We start from the raw sequence: 22,457 nt of genomic DNA on the forward strand, positions 1-22,457 counted from the left end.
TCCATGCGCAGGCCTCAACCCAGACCATTAAATCGGAAGCTCCAGATTGCAGGATCAGAATTATCAGTCACGAGTATTTAAACGAAGCCCCAGGTAATACCCCATGTGGGCCCCCTTCAAGACCCAGAGCAGTGGACCAGCGCCCCTCAAATTTCCACAAGCATAAAAGCCATCTGGAGAGCATGCAGAAACACATCGAGTAGGCTCAGGGCCGTTCTGAGTATCTGCAGTCCCGCCAAGCTCCCAGAGCACACCTGGAGTAGCAAGGACCCAGACGATTTCTACAGGTTAGTGCGATTTAAAAAACCCTACAGTGTTAGAGATGCAAGCCTGACGTTGAATTCCATCTCTCCTGGGAGAAAAGGAGAGCCTTTTGAGACCCGTGTGTCCCTGTCCCCGCGGGCTCCCCCCACAGCTCCTGCTACGCCCCCTCCCTGAGTACCTTGCATGGCAATGACCTCCCACCTTCCTGCCCTGGACCACTCTATGGCAGGCCTGGGCTCCCTAGGCTCTTGCCCTCCTCGGGGACTTTGCACATGCTGTTCCCTCTCCTTGAAACATCCTTTCCCGGTTCTCTGCATGGCTGGCTCCTTCTGCCAGTCCTATCTCAGACAGGCCGTCCCGCACTACCCAGTCTGTGGAAGATGTCACCCATCCCTCTACTACATTTCTCCTCTCTCCCAGTTCTCCATGGTTTCTTTAGAAGCTCTTATTTCGAGCTCTCATTGTCGCATGCACGTCTGTGCTTCGGCATCACCTCTCCCCTACACTGGAGTGAAGCGAGGCCCACGAGAGCACACGCATGCCTGTCCTGTGTGCCATCTCATTCCTCGCCTTGCACTGCACAGGGCACGCAGCAGGCTCGAGGCGTATTTGTGCCACGTCGCCTCCCAGCCAAGGACATTCCACATGTGGTCTGGGGACTGGCACTGCTCCACAAAATCCTTGTGACTGGTCCCCAGTCGGAAGCACAGAAATTGAGAATAAATGTTGGGAAAATTTTGTAGCACTTGACATCCAAGTGCGTGATGGCTGAGCAGCGCTGCGTGGTCAGCCTCACGTGGAAATCTCACGTGGCCTGAGCTACATTCTCACCACATGCACTGAGCCCACAAATCATCCTGCAATCCGTGGAAAAAACACCAAACAAATCTTGATCCTTCACCATAGAAGGTTCGAGCAGCGCAGTGCTAAGCTGGAGCTTAAGAGGGGGGAAAAAATCCCTTCTAGATAAAGCGAAGAGAGGCAAAGTTTTTGTGTGTTTTTTTTTTAAAGCTTTGCTTTTTGAGAAGCATGTTTTAAAAGAACACTTCAGCCTGCATGAGCTCAGCCACCCTGTGAGGTGAGGGTTAGTTTACATGTGAGGAAACACAGAATGCTGAACTGGACTTTGACAGCTCCAGTGGGTAGGCAGGGGCAGGTCGGGGGCCACGGAGAGCGGCACGGAATAGCAGCAGTGCCAGGTGGTTCGGAACGCGGGTCTGCCCTCCAGCACCCGGGCCTGGGTGAGCCATCAGTGGGTCTCCAAGATGTGAGTGGAAACTAAAACAAGCAGCTCATAAAAGAGCCAGCTGTGGGCGTCAGGAACTGACTGGTGAAAACCCCAAACGCTTCAGCCCCAGTCTAATCAGAGGAAGGCATCGTCGGGCCGTGATTAATGCCGACTCATAAAACCACATGGGATAAAGGCCGCTCTGTCTGCCCTGCGTCTGGCCTGCCCGAGCAAATCACATTTCTGAGATTGGACGACTTTCTTCCCACTCACCCTTCCGACTTTTTTTTAATTACCAAGTGATCGGGACTGATTATATTTTGGAAATGGAACTGAATCTTGCTGTCACCCTTCCCAACCAGAATAAAAGCCAGAGAAATGCTTCAAAGACTAAAGTCTTCAAAGACTAAAGTCACAATAAACCTAATTGCTAGTACGTATTGAGTACTTACTATGAGCCAGGCACTACGCTGACTAAAGTCTTCAAAGACTAAAGTCACAATAAACTTGCTGTCACCCTTCCCAACCAGAATAAAAGCCAGAGAAATGCTTCAAAGACTAAAGTCTTCAAAGACTAAAGTCACAATAAACCTAATTGCTAGTACGTATTGAGTACTTACTATGAGCCAGGCACTACGCTGACTAAAGTCTTCAAAGACTAAAGTCACAATAAACCTAATTGCTAGTACGTATTGAGTACTTACTATGAGCCAGGCACTACGCTGACTAAAGTCTTCAAAGACTAAAGTCACAATAAACCTAATTGCTAGTACGTATCGAGTACTTACTATGAGCCAGGCACTACGCTAAGAGCCACACATGCACGATCGCCTCTGATTTTCCAACACTGTTAGGGTTGTACTATTATTACCCTCATCTACAGAAGAAGAAACCGAGGCTCGGGGAGGTGAATGGGTCTTTGAAAACTAGCCGGGAATTTGTGGGGAGGCAAGACGGAGAAGATGAAGGGAACCAGCATCCATGGAGTATTTATATACGAAGGATATCAACACCTCACCACTCCCTGCGCGCTGGGTGCATTACTGCCCCCATTTTACAGGAGGGCAAACAGAAGCTGTTGAGGAGCGCATGCAGGGCTGGCATTCACTCGTACCCCATCCTCTGCTCCCTTACCCGTGGCAGTCAGCGCACTGTCTCCCACTGAGCCCTCATTGGGCCTCAGAATCCTACTCAACACAGCACTCCAGGCTGCCATGATTGACCAGGATTAACGTGTAACGTGAAGCCCATTTGCTCTCTTTGTCTGACAGCTGGAGAAGAATCAGGAAGCGCAGAATCAGGACTGGGTTTTCTGATTCCAGAGTCTGTGTGTGTCCCACTGCCCAACCCTGGGAAAAGAGCATCCTTCTCCTCCACTTTTCTCTCTGCTCTTTTGATTTCTCTCCTGAAAAAGCCTGGTTCCAGGAACCTCTTCACCCAGTATGGCTGTGCCAGACAGCAAAGCACCAAATGATTCAGAGCGTTTCTCACGAAAAACTTAAAACCTAAACCAATCTTTCCAACTGATCCTAGAAAAGTCATCTTGCTAAAGGTTTGGGGAACATGACCGTAGTCGGCTTCGTGGAGAAACACCTGAGAGCTTCTCTTGCAGGCTCTGAGCACCACCGGCAGCTCACTCTGACCCGGCCTCCCTCCCCATCCTCCCCTTCCCGAGTCCATGCCAACTGATCGTGATTGCCTGAGGGCTGCCTTGAGGTGGGTTCTGAGACCCTCATCAGGGTTGATTAGCAATGTCTGCCATCAGCGTGTGGCTCGGGAGTGTGGGAGGGGCCTCAGGCCAGCCAGGCAAGGCCAGCCATCCCGAAACACATGCCGGTGGTAGCCAGATGCTGGGGCCTTGCCAGAGCAAAGGCAGAGAGCCGGTACCCAGCTGGGGCTTTGAGGACACTGTGAGTGCAGGCGCAACCTCGACCACAGGGCTGACTTATAAAGTCGGGCAGGGAGGGGTGCAGGCCCTAGAAGACCAGAGCCACACACAGATCCAGGGACTACAGACTCCTGGCACCAGGCAATGCTTCCACAGCCCCCTCACCCTGAAATGATGACAAAAGGAGACTCCCCCAGAGACTGGGGGACATTTCTTTTCTCTTTGCAAATCATCCAATTTGTAGACGGTCAGTATAGAAGAAGTCGAGACCCAAGCTGCTGAGTTCAAAGCTGTCTCTACCGCATACTAGCTGTGTGACCTTCGGGAGATTACTTAACTTCTCTGTGCCTCAGTTTCCCAAGGGATAATATTTGTACCTTTCTCCTAGGGGTGTTGTGAGAATTAAATGGGTTAACATAGGTCAGACACTTAGAAGAAGGTCTGGAACGCAGCGAGCAGCACGTAGGTGTTAGCTGTCCCTACCGTTCCTCGTACCACTCCACTGGGGGAAGAAAGCAGCCTTCCTAGAAGAGGCTGCTCTCCCATCAGCCGAATCCTCCGTGCGACCGGGGCTGCTTCAGCACTCGGAGTAAGTGAGATACTGGCCAGGTCTGGATGCCCATTCCGACAGCATGAGCAAAGCTCGTGTTTCCACGGCTGCAAAATCCTTCCTGAGACTCTAGGAGCCGGGCAGGCCCCGGGCAAGAAATAGGAAAGGCTGGCGGGGGTATTTCCCCTGCCCCGCCCCTGCTGCATCTCCCCAGGGTCCTGTGCCCTACCATACCCTCATCCATCTCCTCAGGGCCCTGTGCCCCACCCCAGCCTCTTGGCTGTTGGGCTGCTGCTTCCCGTTCTCTGTTGGTCCCATCCCTTCCCCCACCCACTGCCCTCGGATGTCCTACTTCAGACTCCCCCAGGAGGACCTATACAAGCACTCACTTCCAGGCCCCTGCAGGCTCCTAAAACAGAGCGGGCCTGGAAAGCTCTCCCACAAGGTCGCCAAGTGAGTCCTATGCACCGCAAAGTTTGAGACAAGGGTCTTCAGATCTACCCGTCTGGCCTGTTCTCGTCGGAGGCCACCTGCAGTTTCACACTGATCAAGAGAAAAGCCACGGTCTTCCCAAGACACAGCAGGAATCAGCCCCTGCCAGACGTGTCGTCAGCTGGGGGACCCCCCGGGGCTTCTGGTTCTTCTGAGTGTTGGGTGAAGGGCCTGGGACTCTTTGGCCAGCCAGCCTACTTTGGACCCTTTTCGGGGCTGCGGACTCGGCTGAGTGACACTGCTCTCCTCTTACTTGTGAGGAAGATCAAGTGAAGTGGCCGCTGACTTCTCACAAACGGCCCAGACCCTAACGATCATGGTTTCTACCCTGAACTTTGCAGATCAGAAAACGGAGGCCCAGAGAGGCTGGGTGCTTTCTTGATCTTACACAGAGAGTAGCAGCAGGGCCGGAGCTAGAAACCCAAATTTCCCAGCACCCCAGAATTCTGTGCACCACCCAGGCCATTTCCTGTGTCTAGAAGGTGCCCTGAGAGTATGAGGGGCTGTGCAGAGGAACAGGGACGTAGAGGGTATGCGTGAGCCCGCAGGGCCGGGAGGTCTCAGCCGGGTCCTCCAGGATCCAGGGCTGAGCCGCCGCGGGTGGGGCCCTCACAGCCCCCCCTCAACTGCATTCCCACACCTGCCTCTCCCTGTTCTAAAAAGGCTCTTATCCGGAATTCATTTATTATGAAATTCAGCAAACCAGGCTCTGGAGTAGCACCCCCCACCCCCAGGTTCTCATACCCTGTTCCCTACAGACAGGCCGCAGCTGGGACTGTCCATTATGAATCGCACTTTCCATGTTGGTTAACACAACTCCAGGGTGAGTCCAGCCTCAAGGACGAGATATGGGGCAGGCAGATTCTAAGACGGTCAATACGGCAGCGACCGTGGGGGCATGGGAATGAGGCCATCTGGTGGGCGAGTCAGGTACGGGTCAGGGTCAGGGTCAGGGTCGGGCACAGTGGTGGAGAACAGTAGTCCAGGACAAACAACTGGCCCCTCACGCTTTCTCATGCTGTGTGGCCTCGACCTTTACCTTCCCCTAATCTCCCCGTCCCTGGGACCCACCCACGTGTAAGATTTCTGCTCATTTCAAAAAAGCAAGCAAGCAAGCCAACAGAAGGCCATTGGACAGTCATCCATGGACATATTAATATTCAGATGGTCTACCATCTGTGCCAGCCCTGTTGGTGTGGAAATGTGATTGACCTGAGACCTTGTCGATTCTACTGTTACAAGGTGCCTTTGCATATTTTTAAATTAATAAACTATGAAATACCTTCTGCCTATAGTGATTTAATTACACTTTGCCAAGAAAAGCGATTTTAAACTAGATCGACATTTTTTTTTAAATGAGAAGCATTGCCATGAGGTAAATGAGGTAAAAATATTCAGTTTTGAAGGAAACAAAAATCCTTGTTGCAAAGCTAGCAAATCTAAAAGGAACGTCTACTGAAATTACCCGATTCTCATCAAGAATGTGAATCTGTGAATGTGACTCGGGAGAGTGGAAGCTTATTTAGGTCTCTTTCCAGTGTTCCCCAAATTCACCCCGTTTCTTCCTTGAGAATAATCCTTGGGTTCTGCAGAGACCTGAAGAAGCCCAGGTCTTGCCAGGGCTCAGATCTCTGCCTGGTGCTTGGGAGTCATGGTGCTGGGTCTCCTCTTCCCCAGGGCCTGCAGTACATGGAGCTCATCCCCAAGGAGAAGCAGCCAGTGACGGGCACCGAGGGCGCCTACTACCGCCGGCGTCAGCTCTCGCGTCAGCTCCCTATCTACGACCAGGACCCCTCTCGCTGCCGCGGACTTTTGGAGAACGAGCTGAAGGTGATGGAGGAGTTTGTGAAGCAGTATAAGAGCGAGGCCCTGGGTGTGGGTGAAGTGGCCCTTCCCGGGCAGGGCGGCTTGCCCAAGGAGGAGGGGAAGCAGCAGGAGAAGCCCGAGGGCGCAGAGACGGCCGCCCCAACTACCAACGGCAGCATCAGCGACCCGTCCAAGGAACACGTAAGTCTCTCCCATCCATCCATCCATCCATCGGGTCTGGCTGAAACTGCCCAGGCCAGGGCTGCAGGGTCAGGTTCCCAGCCCCAGGCTCTGTTCCCTCATTCCTGCCTTCATTCGTGGTCATGGTCCAGGAGAGGTCACAGACAAGCAAACCGTCGCAGTGCGGAGAAAGGGCATCTGTCCTTGCTTGGGGGTGAGGGTAGGCTTGGGGGAGAGGTGAGGCCCACGCTGGCCTTGGAAGAATAATTAAGAGTGCCCCAGGCCTTCGGGCTCTTCGGGGAAGACCTGTATTGCCTTAAAGAGGTGATCATGTGCAAAAAAAGGTGAAAGTCTCAGACAGCACAGCACAGAGGACTGAATGAAGTCCCAGGTGGCTGGAAGTGTGGTACCAGGGTGCAGGGGGGCCCAAGGCTGGCGAGGTCGGCAGGGGCACGCTTCCGGAAGGGCACGCCCTCCGTCCATCCATCACTCAAGCATTGATTGGCCTGTACTGTCTGCCGAGCCCCCAGGAAATCAAACAAGCAGAGGACACTGTCCCCGTATTGGGATGCTATAGATTTAGGACTTTACTCCAAGGGCCGTAGGGAGAGGTGGCGGGCTTGAGATTCGGGCCACGTGGGGCTGTTTGCTAACTTTCATGGGCCCCCAACCCCTATCAGCCAAGAGGCTTCATGCTTCTATGTGACATTTGGAGATAAAAGTCCCAATGTATAGGGTCCTCAAGCAAACCACCTGCCTTGCTGGGAACAGGCTAGCCGTCACCCACGTGAGCCAGACACCCCAGGGAAATGCCAGCCCGAACGATGCTGTCAGTACGTCCAGAAGGGGCCGGGTCTTTCTTCTCTGTAGTGACTCACACTTGTTATCCAAAACCTGCGTCCTGCATCTCCCACCCCCGCCCCCTGGGCCCGTTCATTTGGGATTGCCATCCAACGCAAAGAACAAGGAGACAAAAGAATGAAATTGATTTTCACTAGCACAAATTGGTGATGGTCTTGAAAAGACCCATTTCTCAGGAAGAATTCACATGCCAGGAACTTCTGAAAACATTAGATCCAGTTACCATGTTTCATCAACTAGCCTCGTCCCCAGCCCTGCCTTCTATCCACCCTCCAGCAGCCATCGATCTTTAACACATCAGTACTGCGTGATTCCAAGCTGGAACGCAATGTCTTTAAGTCTGTGACGTTTCCCAGTTGCCATTCCCAAGAGAGAAATGCTGATCTGAGAACGTATTTTATCCTGGACTCAGCCCACGGGTTTGGACAGTGTGGAATTGGGGCAGAGGCGGCCTGAGATCCCAGGGCCTTGGCAACAGTCAACTTTAGGAAATGGCTGTGACACTTCAGAAGCATTTAAACAAGACCAGGCAGTAAATAGGGAATGCGAAGGAAGCCGATATTGGTAGGTCGGGCTGGCTGGGAAGACAGACTTTTCCTTCCTGACCCTAAGCCCAATCTTAATTAGATGACAAATTATGTCATTAGTGGACTCACGTCCATCACCCCCTCTAAGAGCTGAGGTCCTGTCTTGTCCATCTCTGTATCTGCAGCAGCAGTCATCAATATAATATACAGAATAGGTGCTTGATAAACATGCGACCCATGAATGACTGAACAAGGGGATGAATGAATGAATGTTCAGACTAAATTTTGTTTTCGTTTTTGTCTGCGTCCGGTCTCAGTTGCAGCACGCAGGATCCTTCGTTGTGGCGTGCAGGCTTCTCTTTAGCTGTGGCGCGTGGGCTCTGTAGTTGCGGCACGCAGGCTTTCTAGGTGTGGTGCGCAGGCTCAGTAGTTGTGGCGTACAGGCTTAGTTACCCCGCAGCATGTGGGCTTTTAGTTCCCCAACCAGGGATCAAACCGGCGTCCCCTGCATTGCAAGACGGATTCTCAACCACTGGACCACCAGGGAAGTCCCATGTTCGAACTAAACTGATCCTCAAAAGATGGGGACTGCTTGGGTGGCCATTTTGCCTGAAAGGACGATGAGATTTCAAGTTCACATGCCTTAAGCACCTGCTGTGTGCCACGTGCTATGCTCAGTACTTCCAGGTCTTGGATTAATTCGAACTGTTACCTGGTAGGTGGATTTCACCAGCCCCATTTTACAGGTGAGCAGTCAGAGATTCAGGGAAGAATGGTGGCTTGTCAGAGGCCCCATGGTTTCTCAAGGGCAGAAGCCGGACCATCAGGCTCTTTCTACTGCGTGATGCTGGTTTATAAAACCCTACTTGTTATCTGTGTTTAACTCCCTGTTTACCTCCTTGAAGCCGGGGAGCAGATTCTATTAAGGTAGCTAAGTGGCCTGTCAGGCCATAGATGGCTTGTCCCCGGCAGCCCTGCCATTGGGCCTGGCTGTGGGCTCGCTGCCTGAACTGCTCTGCTCTACCCCAGGGGGCGGCATATCAAGGGGACATGGGCGCTGGCTGTCCTGTGTGCTGGGCTCCCCTTGTTCTCGTAAAAGGGCAGGTAGGACAGTTACCACAGACAAGCATTGGGCACGAGGCCTGACTTTTGCTCCCCTGACGAGGGCCACAGACTTTGCTAGAAGCAGTCAGGGCATTCAACTTGAGAACCCAGGTACAGGGAGGAAGCACAGGACTGACACCCCAAATCAAACAGTGATTTATGAAAGAAAAGGCGGCAAAAAGAAGGACGTGTGAAATGGATCACACTGGAGCTACGATGGTAACACATCGCACTTTATCATCCTAATGGTGACGTTATTACTGTTGTCAGTGGCTACCATTTAGCGGGCTTTCTCTGGACCGAGGACAGAGCTAAGCAGGAGGGTATCTGATGTAAAGCTCCCAACCGCCCAAGGGAGGCTGTAGGATTCGAACCAACTCAGCCCCCAAACCCCTCTTTCCTGTTTCCCAAAGCTTATTCCTAGAAAGCTCATGGCCATGAAGCTATAAACGGGCCATGTGGCCATGTAAAGGGGACATCAGACTAAACGAAACAAAATGGGTTTCTTTAGGGCTGGACTTCTCAGAGCCTTTAGGAGGCCACGGCAGTGGTTTTCAAACCAAAGTCAGCTGGAAGCTGGCTAAAATCCAGAGGCCTGGGTCCCACCCCAGACTTGTTGGTGCAGGTGGAGGCTGAGAATCTGAATTCCTAACGAGTCTCCAGGTTGATGCCAACGCTGGGGCCCACACTTTGAGATCCACTGCTAAAGAGGGTTAAAAATGACCTTACATTTAAGCTCAGCCAAAATGATACTGCCGATCTGGTATACAGGGAGGGTCCAAGAGATGCTAACGGGGGCATTTTCTAGATTTATGTGGCCCCTGGCTTAGGGTGTCCGGCTCTAAGAACACTGCACAGCACTCTTGAATTCCTTGAACTCTCCACGGGGAGTGGTGGAAACACAGGCACGGAACATAGCCCCCTGCTCTATACCCGCCCCGAATGCCCCATCCTAGAGCGTACGACACTCTACGCTTGGCAGCCGGAGGCCACGAGCCCTGCTTTCTCTGAGCTGCCGGTAGCCTACACCCCACGGCGGTTCTCCCAGGAGCTCGCTCGGCTCCGTCCTGCTGCTGGACTGCTGTTACAGTCGTGCCCTTCCTCGGAGACCCTGGCCGCCAAGTCCTCCCCCCAACCCCAGGCCCCTCCACCAGACTGTCCAGACCAGAGAAGCATTATCGCCAAAAGGCTTTTCCAAGTCGCCTGTGTGGAATCCCCACCCACGGGCTGAGCGCTGGGTGAAGCCGGAGGGCGGTGGGCCAGCTGGGTGACGGGAGCAGCGCCCTCTGAGCCGACCCTTCCTCGTGGCCAGGACTCTTCACTTACTCGGATCTGAGTAAGGCCCTCCGCCAGGCCTTCCCACGGGCCCCGTGACAGGACGGGCAAGCTGAAATCAGCCGTGGTACGTCTGGGAATGAACCCCAAAGCTGCGGCCGCCCATGCCGACCTCAGGGCCGGTCCCTGCAAGTGTCATCCTGACCCTGAGCTCAGGAGAGGCAGTGGCATGGCAAGTGCCCTGAGAGTCATCCCTCTTCATGAGGAAACGCCACGGCACGAAAATCCCAGATACTAACCAACCGCTGTCACTCCCAAAGCAGGCCCTTTAAATCAGTGAGGCCAAGTAAAAACACCCCAGTATTTAGCCTCTTTCCCTGATTTGCCCCTCTGTGTGTGCGTGGAGCGGCGAGGGTGGTGGGGAACTGTTACTTCACAGCAGGCTCGTTCATCTCTTTGAATCCTCGGAACGACCGGCAACACAGCTTGGGGTCGTTATGCCCATTTCACAGACGTGGAGCCTGAGGCACAGAGAGGTTAACTGGTTTGCCGGTGAGGTTCCAGCCCAGGTCCTTCCGCGGGGTCCCAGCAGGGTGGGGACAAAGCAAGGGCATGTGCATTTATGTTTGCTGGGGTGGGTGGCAGTGTGCAGAGTTACTCCCAGCCCAGCCTGGTGAAGAACTTGAGGGCCTCTTGTCTGCGAGCCAAGAACAAGGGAAGGACGTGCCTGCCCCACCCCAGTCCCACCCGCCATGGGTTCTCAGGGGTCTTGGGGACTTCGAAGCGTTCCGTGGCCGTGGAGCTGCCCACCCCAGCAGCCCAGACCATTCCACAGCAGCACGGCGGGGCCCCATATCTGCTTTCCAGGCCCCCACTCCCGACCTCTCCCACCTGGATGGATCCTACGGACAGCGGACCTCAATGCTCGGACGGTGAACAGCTCTACCAGACCATTTCCCTGCGTTTAGAAAGTTTACTGGATATTTTCTCCGAAATTAAATATACCAATTTCCTGGGCATGGTCATCCTGCCCAGGAATTTCCGCCCTTCCCTACACCCCAAACTTGTAACCGAAGAAAGACGAAAGAAAGCCAGGACACAGCATTTAATGTCATCTCCGCCCTTTCGTAGTTTTCATCCCTGCCGGGAGACCCCAGCTCCTGCCTCATGGGCCAAGCCGTGGCCCCAGAGAAAGTGATTAAAAGGAGAACAGACTGAAAGAAGTGAAGACGTTGCTGGAAGTCGTAAAGATGTGTTAATTTGGTCCCAAATTACAGTGTAACGCCCCTGCCCCCTTTCCCCACAAGAATGCACAAAGGAGGGACCGGAGGTGTGGGTCCCCTCCCTCCCACGAGGTGGGCCTCTCAGATGGAAACTTAACAGCCGCTGGCGGCTCAGCCCGACTCCAGCCCCAACAAGGGACATACTTGTGGGCAAGGGACTTCCAAAGCTTGGTCCGAGCAGATGTTTGGCTTGTGGGCCGGCAGGCTGGCTTTCCTGCCAGCCCCTCTCTGCGAATTCGAAACCACCGTGCGCCCCCAGGCCTGCAAGCCGTCCCTGAGCTGGAGGACAGAGGATCAAAGGAAGCCAGCCCAGGGAAGCCCCACAGGGGAGATATTTTAATGACATTAAAGGAGATTTTATTTGCCACAGAAAATTCCTCTTACCCTGCTTTTCATAATATAAATGCTTTGCCATGTTGCCTCATAAGGCTTCACAACTGTCTTTCCCCCCGCCCACCCCCCGCAAAGTGGGCTACGTAAGAGTCCATTGACTAAAACAGGGGTTGGCAAACTTTTCCTACAAAGGGCAGATCGTGAATATTTCAGGGTTTACGAGCCACGAGGTCTCAGTCATAACCACTGGCCTCTGTCCTTGTGGCACTGACGCAGCCAAAGACAATACCTCAACAGATGACCAGGGCTGTGTCCCAATAAAACTTTATTTGCAAAACCAGGCAGCAGGCTGGATCTGGCCCCAGGGATGTACTTTGCTGACCCTGGAACTAGAAGAACCATAAAAAATGGTTTTCACCGTTTATGAATGACCTGGGCTTTGTTCCGTTTTATTTTGCTACTGGAGGTTACTTGGTGACGCTGATAATTCTGAGGATGGTGTCATCTGCCATTCGTCAACGACCTACATTGTGCCACGCAGCACGCCAGAGGCTTCACACGGTTGTTTCATTCAATCCCAAGAACTACCTGGCAAGATATATCATCCCCCTCTCTAGTTGTCTAGCTGGTGAGCCGTGAAGCCAGAACTGGAACTCAGGCCTGCCTCACCTCAAACCCCGCACAGACTCCAAAGGACGGCAGCTCCCGCTTCCAGAGCCCCCGTGTGGCCCAGACACCTTGCGAGGCCCTCTGCAACAGAGATGACCACACATAAGCCTTGTCCCTACTCAGCAGCATCCCGCTGTAGGGATACACTTGTCAAAGCCGGATTCGGGAACACCCCAGGCCGACGTTCTCTCTTGCAAGTGTCGAATTTGGGAAGCCTTTCTGGCCCCATCCTCCCCCTTCACCAGATAACCAGTGAGGGAGATGCGGTTAGAAACGCCTGCATTCTGACTTGCTTGGGAGAGAGCCCCCTCCTTAAGGACCTGCCCCTAGAAGATGCGGGAGACAAAGCACTGGTGGGCCCACAGCACTGACCCCACGTGCAGAGCAATTCCCAAGATCAGGGCCCACCTTGTGTCACAGATGCGGAAACTGAGGCTCGGACATCCCCCCACATGAAGCTACGGCGGGACCTCGTGCAAAGGCTGGGACCCTAACCACAGCGCCTGCGGCCACCCACCTACTCTGCACCATAAGGAACCTCGGGAAGGTGCCCGTATGGGGCAAGAGAACGCAAGAGGCTAAAGATGCCAGCTGTGACACTGGGCCAGAAAAGAGGAAAAAGACAAACAAAAGACTGCCGATAGACGAGGCTGCAAAGCAAAGATGGTGAATAATCGCCATAAGAGGAAACGGAGTGATACTGTTTATAAATAAATTGTTGAGTATTTGTGTTGGAGAGAACCCAGTGCCTGAATTCAAGGCCCCTGAGTCAATATTTACTGTATTGTAATGGTGAGCTTTTCACAAGGCAATCTGGGTTTAGACTGGGGAGGCCTTTGGATAAAGGCCTTCCAGAAAAGAACCGCATGATTGGAACAGAACTGCTGGCAACCGTGGCAGACGGATTTCGGCTGGTTTACAGGGCTCTCAGTATCTGCAGATCTGTCCCTGAAGGCCAGCTCGGCTCATCCCTGGAGACAGCTCTTTGGCCGTGGAACCCGGGGCCACTGTCCTGAATCTGCTGCTTCCTGAAACACTCTGTGTCTTGGTTACTTCCGTTTCAGAAGCCTGAATAACTCTGCGTGCCCACGTGTGCTGCTCCTGTTACCTGGGGCCGCACAGCAAACCACCCTGAGATGCAGCGGCTTAGAACACCTGTTCCAAGACGTCTGTTTTCTCGCAGATCAGCAACCTGGGCAGGGCTCAGCGGGAGAGCTTGTCTCTGTCCCTGACATCTGGCCTTGATGCTTGGAAGACAGATACGGCTAGGGCTGGACCAGCAGGGGCCCCGGCCTCTCCCTCTATCTCTGTGTTTTCTCCGTGTGGCTGCCCTAGGATGCGGGTCTCAGGACTCCCAAGAAAGAGCCAGTGGAAGCTGTGTTGCCTTTATGACCTACCTCGGGGATCTACAGCATCCCTTCCACCACATTCTGTTCTACAGAAGCGAGTTACATATGCAAAGAAAGGGGATACGGGTATTGGTTGGAGGAGGGTCCAAGAAGTTGCCGGCATCATTTCCACACCTCACGGCGGAGGGAACCCCAGCCCTGCAGGGTCTGAGCTTTGCAGGCAGCTGAATCTAGAATGCTCCTCAGCTTTCTCAGTGCAAGTGTTTACAAAAGCCCAAAGTACAGAATATACAAACTCTTTCATTTAGACGCTTGTGATGAAGAAGCTCTCACCATTTGAACAGGGCAAGACAAAGCTTCAGTGGCACCAGGAGAAACGTCACATGTGTTCTACCTACGAAAGGACTGTGCTACAGCTCCTTCCCCCGGAGGGACCACAGTCTGCAAACTAGGTTACGTGGCAAAGGCTGGACAGATTCCCATGAGAAGGCTCTAGTTTTAGACAGTTGGGAGTTTGAATGAGAACCCACTGACATGCTAATGATCAATGGTCTTCTCTGTGCCTTTTAGCCTAGTTCCAAAGGACTTCTACTCGACCAAAAGTGGCTCCTCTAGAGGGAAAGTCACCTGGGAATGACCACATTGGGCTTTCTTCAAAATGGTCTACAATTTAAGCATACCAGGAATTCACATTGGCTTTTGCTGTCATGGAACCTAATTGGTCATGTCATTTTTGCTGAGTTTTTATATAAGGTCATGTTCAAACGCTCTATGACAGTGGGTCTCGAAGTGCGGTCCCCTGACCATACCAGCATCTCCTGGGAGTCTGAAAATTCCCCCACCCTCTCCCAGACCTACTAATCAGACACTCGGGGTGGGGAGATGCAGCACTCTGAGCGGCCCTCTAGGGATGCTGGGGCAGACTCGAGGCTGAGAACGCTGTCTTGGAGGGGGTGGGATGGGAGAGGGAGAAAAGCAGGTCCACCAAGGCGGGCACTGATTGTAGCTGAGTCTGGGGTAGTGACAGAAGATGAAGCTCACATGATGTGATTCTCTGGCCTTGCACAGAGGGAAAGAACAGAGATGGAAAAACACAGAGCTCATGGGTGGGAGGAATGACCTCTTGCCAATCTACGTGCTCATGGTGCTACTGAAAGGAACCCAGGCCTCCAAACCAGAAGCAGATGCTGCCTTCGACGTCTTTGTCATCTTAGGAAATGGATTTAGCTCCTCAGCTTTCTATAAGGAGGGCTTCGTAGGGATAACAGGAGATTTTCGCTAATTATTACTGAACCCTTGTCAAGTTCATTCATTCTATTATCTCATTTAATCCATGCAACAGACCTGTGATGTTCCGAGTATTATTTGGCAGGTGAAAAAACTAAGGTGCAGAGAGGTTGGGTAACTTGCCCAAGGTCACACAGCTAGCCCCCCTCTCAAACACCCACTGCAATTTAGAAACTGTAAACCTCCCTTCCAAGGATGGCAGGAGAATAAGTTTGTGCAGAGAAGGGCAGGACCGGGATCACAGGACCCCAGGCAGGCTGGGCAGTCGGACTCTTGGTTGTCAGGCTGCCCCTAGTGGCTGAGGGGCCACCAGCTGACAGAGCCGAGACACTGTCAGATCTCTTGTCCTTTGAGACCACAGGGAAGGGGGCATGGAAAATAGCTCAGAGGCCAGAAGAAGAAATTGCTTCCTGATGCATGTTGACAGGACTCATTACTCTGACAGCATGTTTCCATAAAATGTCAATGACACTGCTTAGAAAAGGACTGGCTACTGGTGGTAACAGGGTGCACAGCCAGGGATGCTGGGGGACAAGGAGGGAAGAGACACTCCTCAGAGAGGCTCCTGACAAAGCCCTTTCAGACAGTGCTCCCAGAGTTATCCCCTCACAGTGCAAACCACACCCCAGCACTCCAGAACCAACAATGGCTTCCCATTATCTCCAAAGCGAAGTCCCAACCCACAGTTCAGAGTCACCCGTGATCACCCCCAAACTGCTTCCTGACCTCACGTCCCTCTATTTCCTTCTGTGGGTCGCGGGCGCCTGCTGGTACCCACCAGACACATCCAGGTGCATTTATATCCCCCCCTTTCCCCACTTCTGTGTTAGGCACATCTGGAAACTTGGAGTCAGGTGCCCCGCTGATGTATCCTGGTGATACTCGACCAGGTGTGGTGGATGGACAGTAAGCCCCTTCTGTGTGGGAGGAAAGGGGCCGGAAATTTCATTCTGTGAAATTTAGAAAGACCAACAGACAGAAAATTCACTTGCTTCTCAAACAGCCCTCACCAGACAGTTTACACTTCTGGAGATGTGACAGTCAATGAACGCGGATCCATCACCTATTTTTGGTTTGTTTTGTTCGTTTGTTTTTAAATTTTTGCCACACTGTGAGGCTTGCGGTATCTTGGTTCCCCCACCAGGGATCGAACCCGTGCCCCCTGGTGTGGAAGCGTGCAGTCCTAACCACTGGACCACCAGGGAATTCCCCATCACCTATTTTTGGTTCAGACCCTCTGATGAGTTCCAGGTGAGCTGGGGCTCAGCCACGTACAGAAGGACAGGGTTCACTTTGGTGAAGGACTCACACCCGTCATTCTTGTGGGCATAACTGAAACCAAAAACCCAGCACGTTCTAAGGAACATCCTCATCAGACGGCCAGGAGCAGTTAACCAAACACACTCCTCACCTGAACACGAGCTCAGCCACGACCGTGCTTAGGGACCACACTCAGTACGTGGACATATTCTGTCATTTGGTTTTCTTTCCCCAATTACCACCATTTAAATTTTTATTTCCTCTTCATACACAAGAGTATATTAAGTATGCAGTTAAAGTATGTAAAGAATTCTAAGTGTTTAGGCTCTGCATATAGGCCTATTCATCTTTACACAGCAAAACAATAAATATCTCTATTTGGGCTGACACATAATTTGTGCTTGGTAAGACAGAGTGTTCGTCTCAAGCCAGGGATCAGTAAATATTTTCTGTAGAGGGCCAGGTGATCTATCTCTCAGGTGTTGTGGACCAAGAGCTGGAGTTGATGATATCACGTAGGCACTTTATGTAACAAGAGAGAAAATAAATATCCACAAATTTTTTTTGAAATTCAAAGTACAGTAGTATAATTAAGACAGGTTTTTGCAATACAGGCCGTATCAGCTAGCTCAGGCTGCCATAACAGAATATCGCAGGCCAGGTGGCTTAAACAACAGAAGTGTATTTTTTCCCCAGTTCTGGAGACTAGAAGTCCAAGATCAAGGTGCTGGCAGGGCTGGGTTCTGGTGAGACCCCTCTTTCTAGCTTGCAGAGGACCTCCTTCTCACTGTATCCTCACATGGCCTCCCCTCTGTGTACACCCAGAAAGAGAAAGAGACAGCCATCCATCTCTGGTCTCTCTTCTTATAAGGACACCAGTCCTATTTGATTAGGGCCCCACCCTAATGACCTCCTTTAGCCTCAGTTAACTCCTTAAAGGCCCCATCTCCAAATACAGTCACATTGGGGGTCAGGGCTTCAACATGTTAACTGGGGGAGGGGCACCATTCAGTCCAAAACCCCGTTCTACTATGAGAAAAATGGAATTCTTTTTTGGGAGAAAACATTTCACTAAATTAGAGTTCAGATGTAAAACCCATTCGACGCTGATGGTTCCTACAAGAACAGGCAGGGGCAGGTAGTTTGCCGACTCTGATGTAAAGGCCGCACGGTGGAGCAGAAAGAACCTTGGCTTTGGGGTCAGGCTTGACCTGTGTTCAAATCCCAGCTTTGCCTTTTGTCAGCTATTGCTACTCAGCAATCACTGAATCTCTGTGAACCTGGGCTTGGCCATGTCTGGGGGGAAATATAGGTCTCCTTAAAAGGGAGATAAGTCTAGAAGGGAAAGTAACTCTCTCGGGTTTCCGTAAGGGTGTCAGTCGGGAGGGAAAACACCTGAGCTGGACACACAACTGCCCCAGGGAGATGCTAGCCCGCATCATCCTCGTCATCAGAGTTCTGAGGAGGTGAGAACTCCAAAATGACTGGATTTTACAGCTCGAGGATGTCGTCTGGATAGGACGTGATGAGAACGGCCGTTTAGCTCCGTGGTCTTCCTCCCAGTGCAGTCATGATAATAACATCAGGCAAATCCCAACTGCGGGACAGTCTACCAAATATCTGACTGGTACTCCTCCAAGGTTATGAAAAACAAGGCAAGTCTGAGAAACCGTCACAGCCCAGAGGAGCCTAAGGAGACATGATCGCTACCTGTGATGTGGGATCCTGGATCCAATCCTACAAGAGGAAAAGGACAGTAGGTAGAATCTAAGCACATCTGGATAAAGTTTGGACTTCGGTTAATAACAACATATCAATACTGGTTAGCTGACTGTGACAAGTATACCGTATTAACGTAAGGTGCTAAGAACAGAGGAAAGCAGGTGCGGGGTATACGAGAATTCTCTGTACTATGACGACAATTTTTCTGTAAGTCGAAAACTGTTCTAAAGTTTTAAGTTTATTAAAAATTAATCCTCCATAGGTAAAAGATCCATTCAAAGTACAAGGTGGACCGGTGGGTTTTAATGTAACCGGGATGAAAGGTTGGTTGATACTCTACATTAACTAACTTTTGAGAAACTAACATTTGTCTAATTTTGATGTAATAGCAAAGAAAAATACTCCACAGCTATCTAGAAAGGCTATTGAAAATGCCTGCCTCCCTTTTTCAATTTCTAATCAGCGTAAGGTCAGATTTTTTTCATATATTTCAAAGAAAACCACATGGTGCAAAAGATAAAAAGCTAAAACAGTTAGTTGTAAGAATCGAGAAATCCTCTGCTGAGCCAGTCATTAGAGATTTGCAAAAATGTAAACAATGCCACACGTGACTCAATTTTTCTGTTTTGGAAAATACAGTTATTTTTAATTACACATATTTATGTTAACATGCTGTTGGTTTACTATTTTCTAATGAATTGATAGTTATTTAATTTTTTTCCTCAGTTCTAATTTCTTGTATGGTAAATATCAATAGCTATTACCCACATGAACAAAAACTCTTTGGGCTTCTCAAAAATTTTTAAGAGTCTAAAGGGTCTTGAGAACAAAAAGCGTGAGAATGACCGTGCTAAACAAATACTGGGTTGGCCAAAAAGTTCATTCGGGTTTGTCCATAAGATCTTACAGAAAAAGCCAAATGAACTTCATGGCCAAACCGATACTTTATTGAGTCCTCACGACTACCTACTAGGTAGGCAGTATTATTATTATCCCACTTTGCAGATGAGAAAACTGAGGAACAGAGAGGTACAGTAACTGCTCAAGGTCACCCAGGAAGTAAAGAGACTGGAGTTGAAACTCGAACCCAGGTCACCATGCACTCCTGACTACCTTGTGTCCTGGGGCTCCTCCCCCACCCTTCCAGGTCTGTGAGCTCTGCAAGGGGGTGGCCCCCGCCGACAGCCCTGTGGTCTACTCGGACAGGGCAGGCTACAGCAAGCAGTGGCATCCTGCCTGCTTCGTGTGCAACAAGTGCTCCGAGCCGCTGGTGGACCTCATCTACTTCTGGAAGGACGGGGCGCCCTGGTGTGGCCGTCATTACTGCGAGAGCCTGCGGCCCCGGTGCTCCGGCTGCGACGAGGTGAGGACCAGTGGGATGGGCACCCCCAGACTGCAGGAGGGGACCCAGAGGCCCAGGGGAGTGTAGCTTCGTGATCCACAGATAGGAAAACTGAGGCTCAGATCCCTCTTGACACTCTCAGCCTCTGTTTTCCCATCTGCAGAGTGGGGCAGAAATTAGTTCCCACCCCCGGGCCTGTTGGGATGGGTCAGACACAGAGGACCTGTCAAGTCTCATCCTTGGCACAAGGCTTGGCACTAAGGGCTCAGAAGAACCTTATGGGCTGCCGCCAGGAGGTACATGACCCGCATTCAAACTGGGCTCTGCATCTGTGAGGCATGTGTGTCCCTAACCCCTGTGCTTCCGTTTTATAACTTACCAAATGGGAGGGTAACAGTGCCCATCCCATGGAATTGCTGTGAGGATAAATGAGATCATGCCTGAAAATGCTTGGCACGGGGCCCAAGTAACTAAGAAGTGGAAGCTGCTGTGAGTCTTAGGGTAATGTAATACAAGATGATACAATAAAATCACGTAGCGTTAACATAACACAATCGGACAGTTAGGAGATGCTGTGAAAGGGGTTCAGCTCTCCAACGTGGGTTTAGACTAGAGAAACTCTAAGGTGTATGAATAGTGGCAATAATGGCTATGACAATAGTAACTACCGCCTGCATGCCTTTGGTGACGAGAAACTCACTCCCTTCACCTTTGGCACACACGAGGGTTAGAAATGTCTTCCTCACTTTAAGCCAATACCTGCCTCCTCCCACCTTTCACGTGTTGGTCTCCGTGTGAAGTTAAGACCCTGTAATCCTCCTACCTCATAACTGTGTGGGCAAGGATGTTACAGAAGGAAAAGGGCTGTCAGCAGGCCTGGTCCCACCCACCTCATCTCTGTGAGGTCAACAGTATGCTCGCGGTAACAACACCTCATCCTAATGCGCTACAGACGTTGTACGTGATGTGCCGTTACATCTCACAACAGTCTTTCGGGGACAGAGAATCCTTATCTCCATTTGACATTTGAGAAAAGTGCAGCTCAGAGAGGTCAGTGATAACCACAAAGCATTGACTTTGTCTCTGTTACCATTCCGAGTACTCCATCTGTAGCAACACACGCGGCCCTCATAAAACCCCACGGGATGGGTAGTATTTATATCCCCATCCTACAGATGTGGAAACTGAGGCACAGGGAGGTTGAGTAATTTGCCCAAAGTCATGCAGCTGGTATTTAAGTGAAAACATGTACCTGGTCCCTGTTTGACCCCCAAATCAGAAAGCACATTTAACCAGTATGCTGTTCTGCTCTCTGGTTCCTCGCCAGATTGTACAGATGTTCCGAAGTGTTACTTTATTCCAAGCCCAAGCAACTGGGCTTTGGATTTGGCCCAGACAGCATCATAGATGTCAGATACGTAAAACCTGTCAATAGCGGAGGATTTTTTTTTTTTTTTTTTGATCCCAGAAGCTAAGATGCAACCATGACCTTCGCCAAATACTGTACTTACTGTCTTACATTTATGTCAGATTTCTCCACTGAGGCATTGAAAGGTCAAAACAAGCATGGGGGACGAGGGACCACCATCTGACGGCTTGTCTCCCACACCCTGTCTACTAGGGAAAAAACCTGAGCTGAACGATTCTTCTGCTCCCCTCCCCAGATAATATTCTCAGAGGACTACCAGTGCGTGGAAGACCTGGCCTGGCACCGAGAGCACTTTGTCTGCGAGGGCTGCGAGCAGCAGCTGGGCGGCCGGGCGTACATCATCTCCAGGGCTCAGCTTCTGTGCCCAGCGTGCAGCAAGTCCAAACGCTCCTGAAGGGCTGTGCACCCACGGCTGGAATCCACAGGATCCCACCGAGAAGCACAGCCAAGTGTGCCAAGGCCATCCTAAGGGTCTGGCGAGACAGCCAGCAAGCAACAAAAACAGTGATCTTTCTTCAGTGGATATATATATATATACACACACATATTCTAGATCGGGTGGGGAGGGATCCTTGAGGGTCAATAGTTTCAAAGCCGGAGATGTTCTGAGAAGTCTTAGGACGCAGTTATTTTGTTTTTGCTGCTGTTGTTGTTTCCCAGCTACCAACGAAACACATCCCGCCCGGGCTCTCTAGGAGGAGTTTCCCAGAATGCAACTCTGAGTGATCAGATCACACAGCTGGAGGATGTGCGTGCTTTCTCGTGAAGCTGGGGCTCCTCCAGGAGCAGCCTGGGATCCCGATGCTCGTTTGTTGCCTCCCTTTCAAACGGAATTTGAATCTTAAATAAAAAAACGTTGGCATGATAAATATATCAATAAAAGTTTTACGAAGTTCGCACATGCCCTGATCTCATTATTTACACCTGGCAGTCATTTCACAGCATCTGTTTTGCACCAAGATCCTGAGTGCCGGTGCTAGCAGAAGGCACTGGAAATGCAGGTGTGCCTCTTCATCAATTGTGTCTCATCAGACTCCTTTGGGGACTGAAGGTCCTCGGGGCAGAACTCCCATCCCCCCAGTTCTGGGTACCCCCAGAGCACTGATGGAAACGAGCGTGTCGTGTTTCATGGGACACCTGAAAGCAGCCTCTTGAAAACCGGGGAGCAGCAACTCAGGTGTTCTCCAAGTCCCGGCAGGTGACGAGTGAGCCCCTCTGGGTGTAAGACCAGGCAGGGGACTCAAAGCAACCAAACAGGGCCACCTAAGCTCAACCAATGGGCGCCACATGGGACACGGTGGCCAGTGCAGGCCAACCTGAAGAAATATGGCTTTTAAGAGAAATCGCTCCCTTTTTTAAACGTTGCCAACGGAACACTGAATGAGCCGAACAGAACAGCTCTTCGGGTGAGACTGTCTCTCTTTTATGGCCTCTCTGTGCACTTACAGTCTCCAAATTCGTTTCCTCCCCACAATTTCAGAAGAAAGACCTTTCTTTTTCTACTGCGGATATAAAGGTGAAAAAGACCTGAGGCTTAGGAGCTCACAGCCTCATCACCACGGCCTCTCTCTCCTTTTTTTTTTTTTTTTTTTTCACCCCAGTTCTTCC

At 51.3% G+C, this 22,457-nt stretch overlaps 1 protein-coding gene across 2 annotated transcripts in view; it reads left to right on the forward strand.

Moving 5' to 3' along the window:
* Positions 1-21,750, forward strand: part of LMCD1 (LIM and cysteine rich domains 1) — a 57,933-nt gene extending 36,183 nt beyond the window's left edge. The window contains exons 4-6 of one of the 2 annotated variants that reach the window (XM_024740666.1): positions 6,100-6,429; positions 19,226-19,441; positions 21,085-21,748. In XM_024740666.1, the coding sequence (XP_024596434.1) occupies positions 6,100-6,429; positions 19,226-19,441; positions 21,085-21,243 (705 nt within the window). In that variant the 3' untranslated portion in view covers positions 21,244-21,748. Of the gene's footprint in view, positions 1-6,099; positions 6,430-19,225; positions 19,442-21,084 lie in introns of both variants that reach the window. The other variant, XM_024740667.1, reaches the window with a different exon arrangement.
* Positions 21,751-22,457: the final 707 nt, after the last annotated feature.

Source organism: Neophocaena asiaeorientalis, unplaced genomic scaffold (genome assembly GCF_003031525.2).
Source record: "Neophocaena asiaeorientalis asiaeorientalis breed wild unplaced genomic scaffold, Neophocaena_asiaeorientalis_V1.1 scaffold325, whole genome shotgun sequence".
In the NCBI taxonomy this organism is placed as follows: domain Eukaryota; kingdom Metazoa; phylum Chordata; class Mammalia; order Artiodactyla; family Phocoenidae; genus Neophocaena; species Neophocaena asiaeorientalis.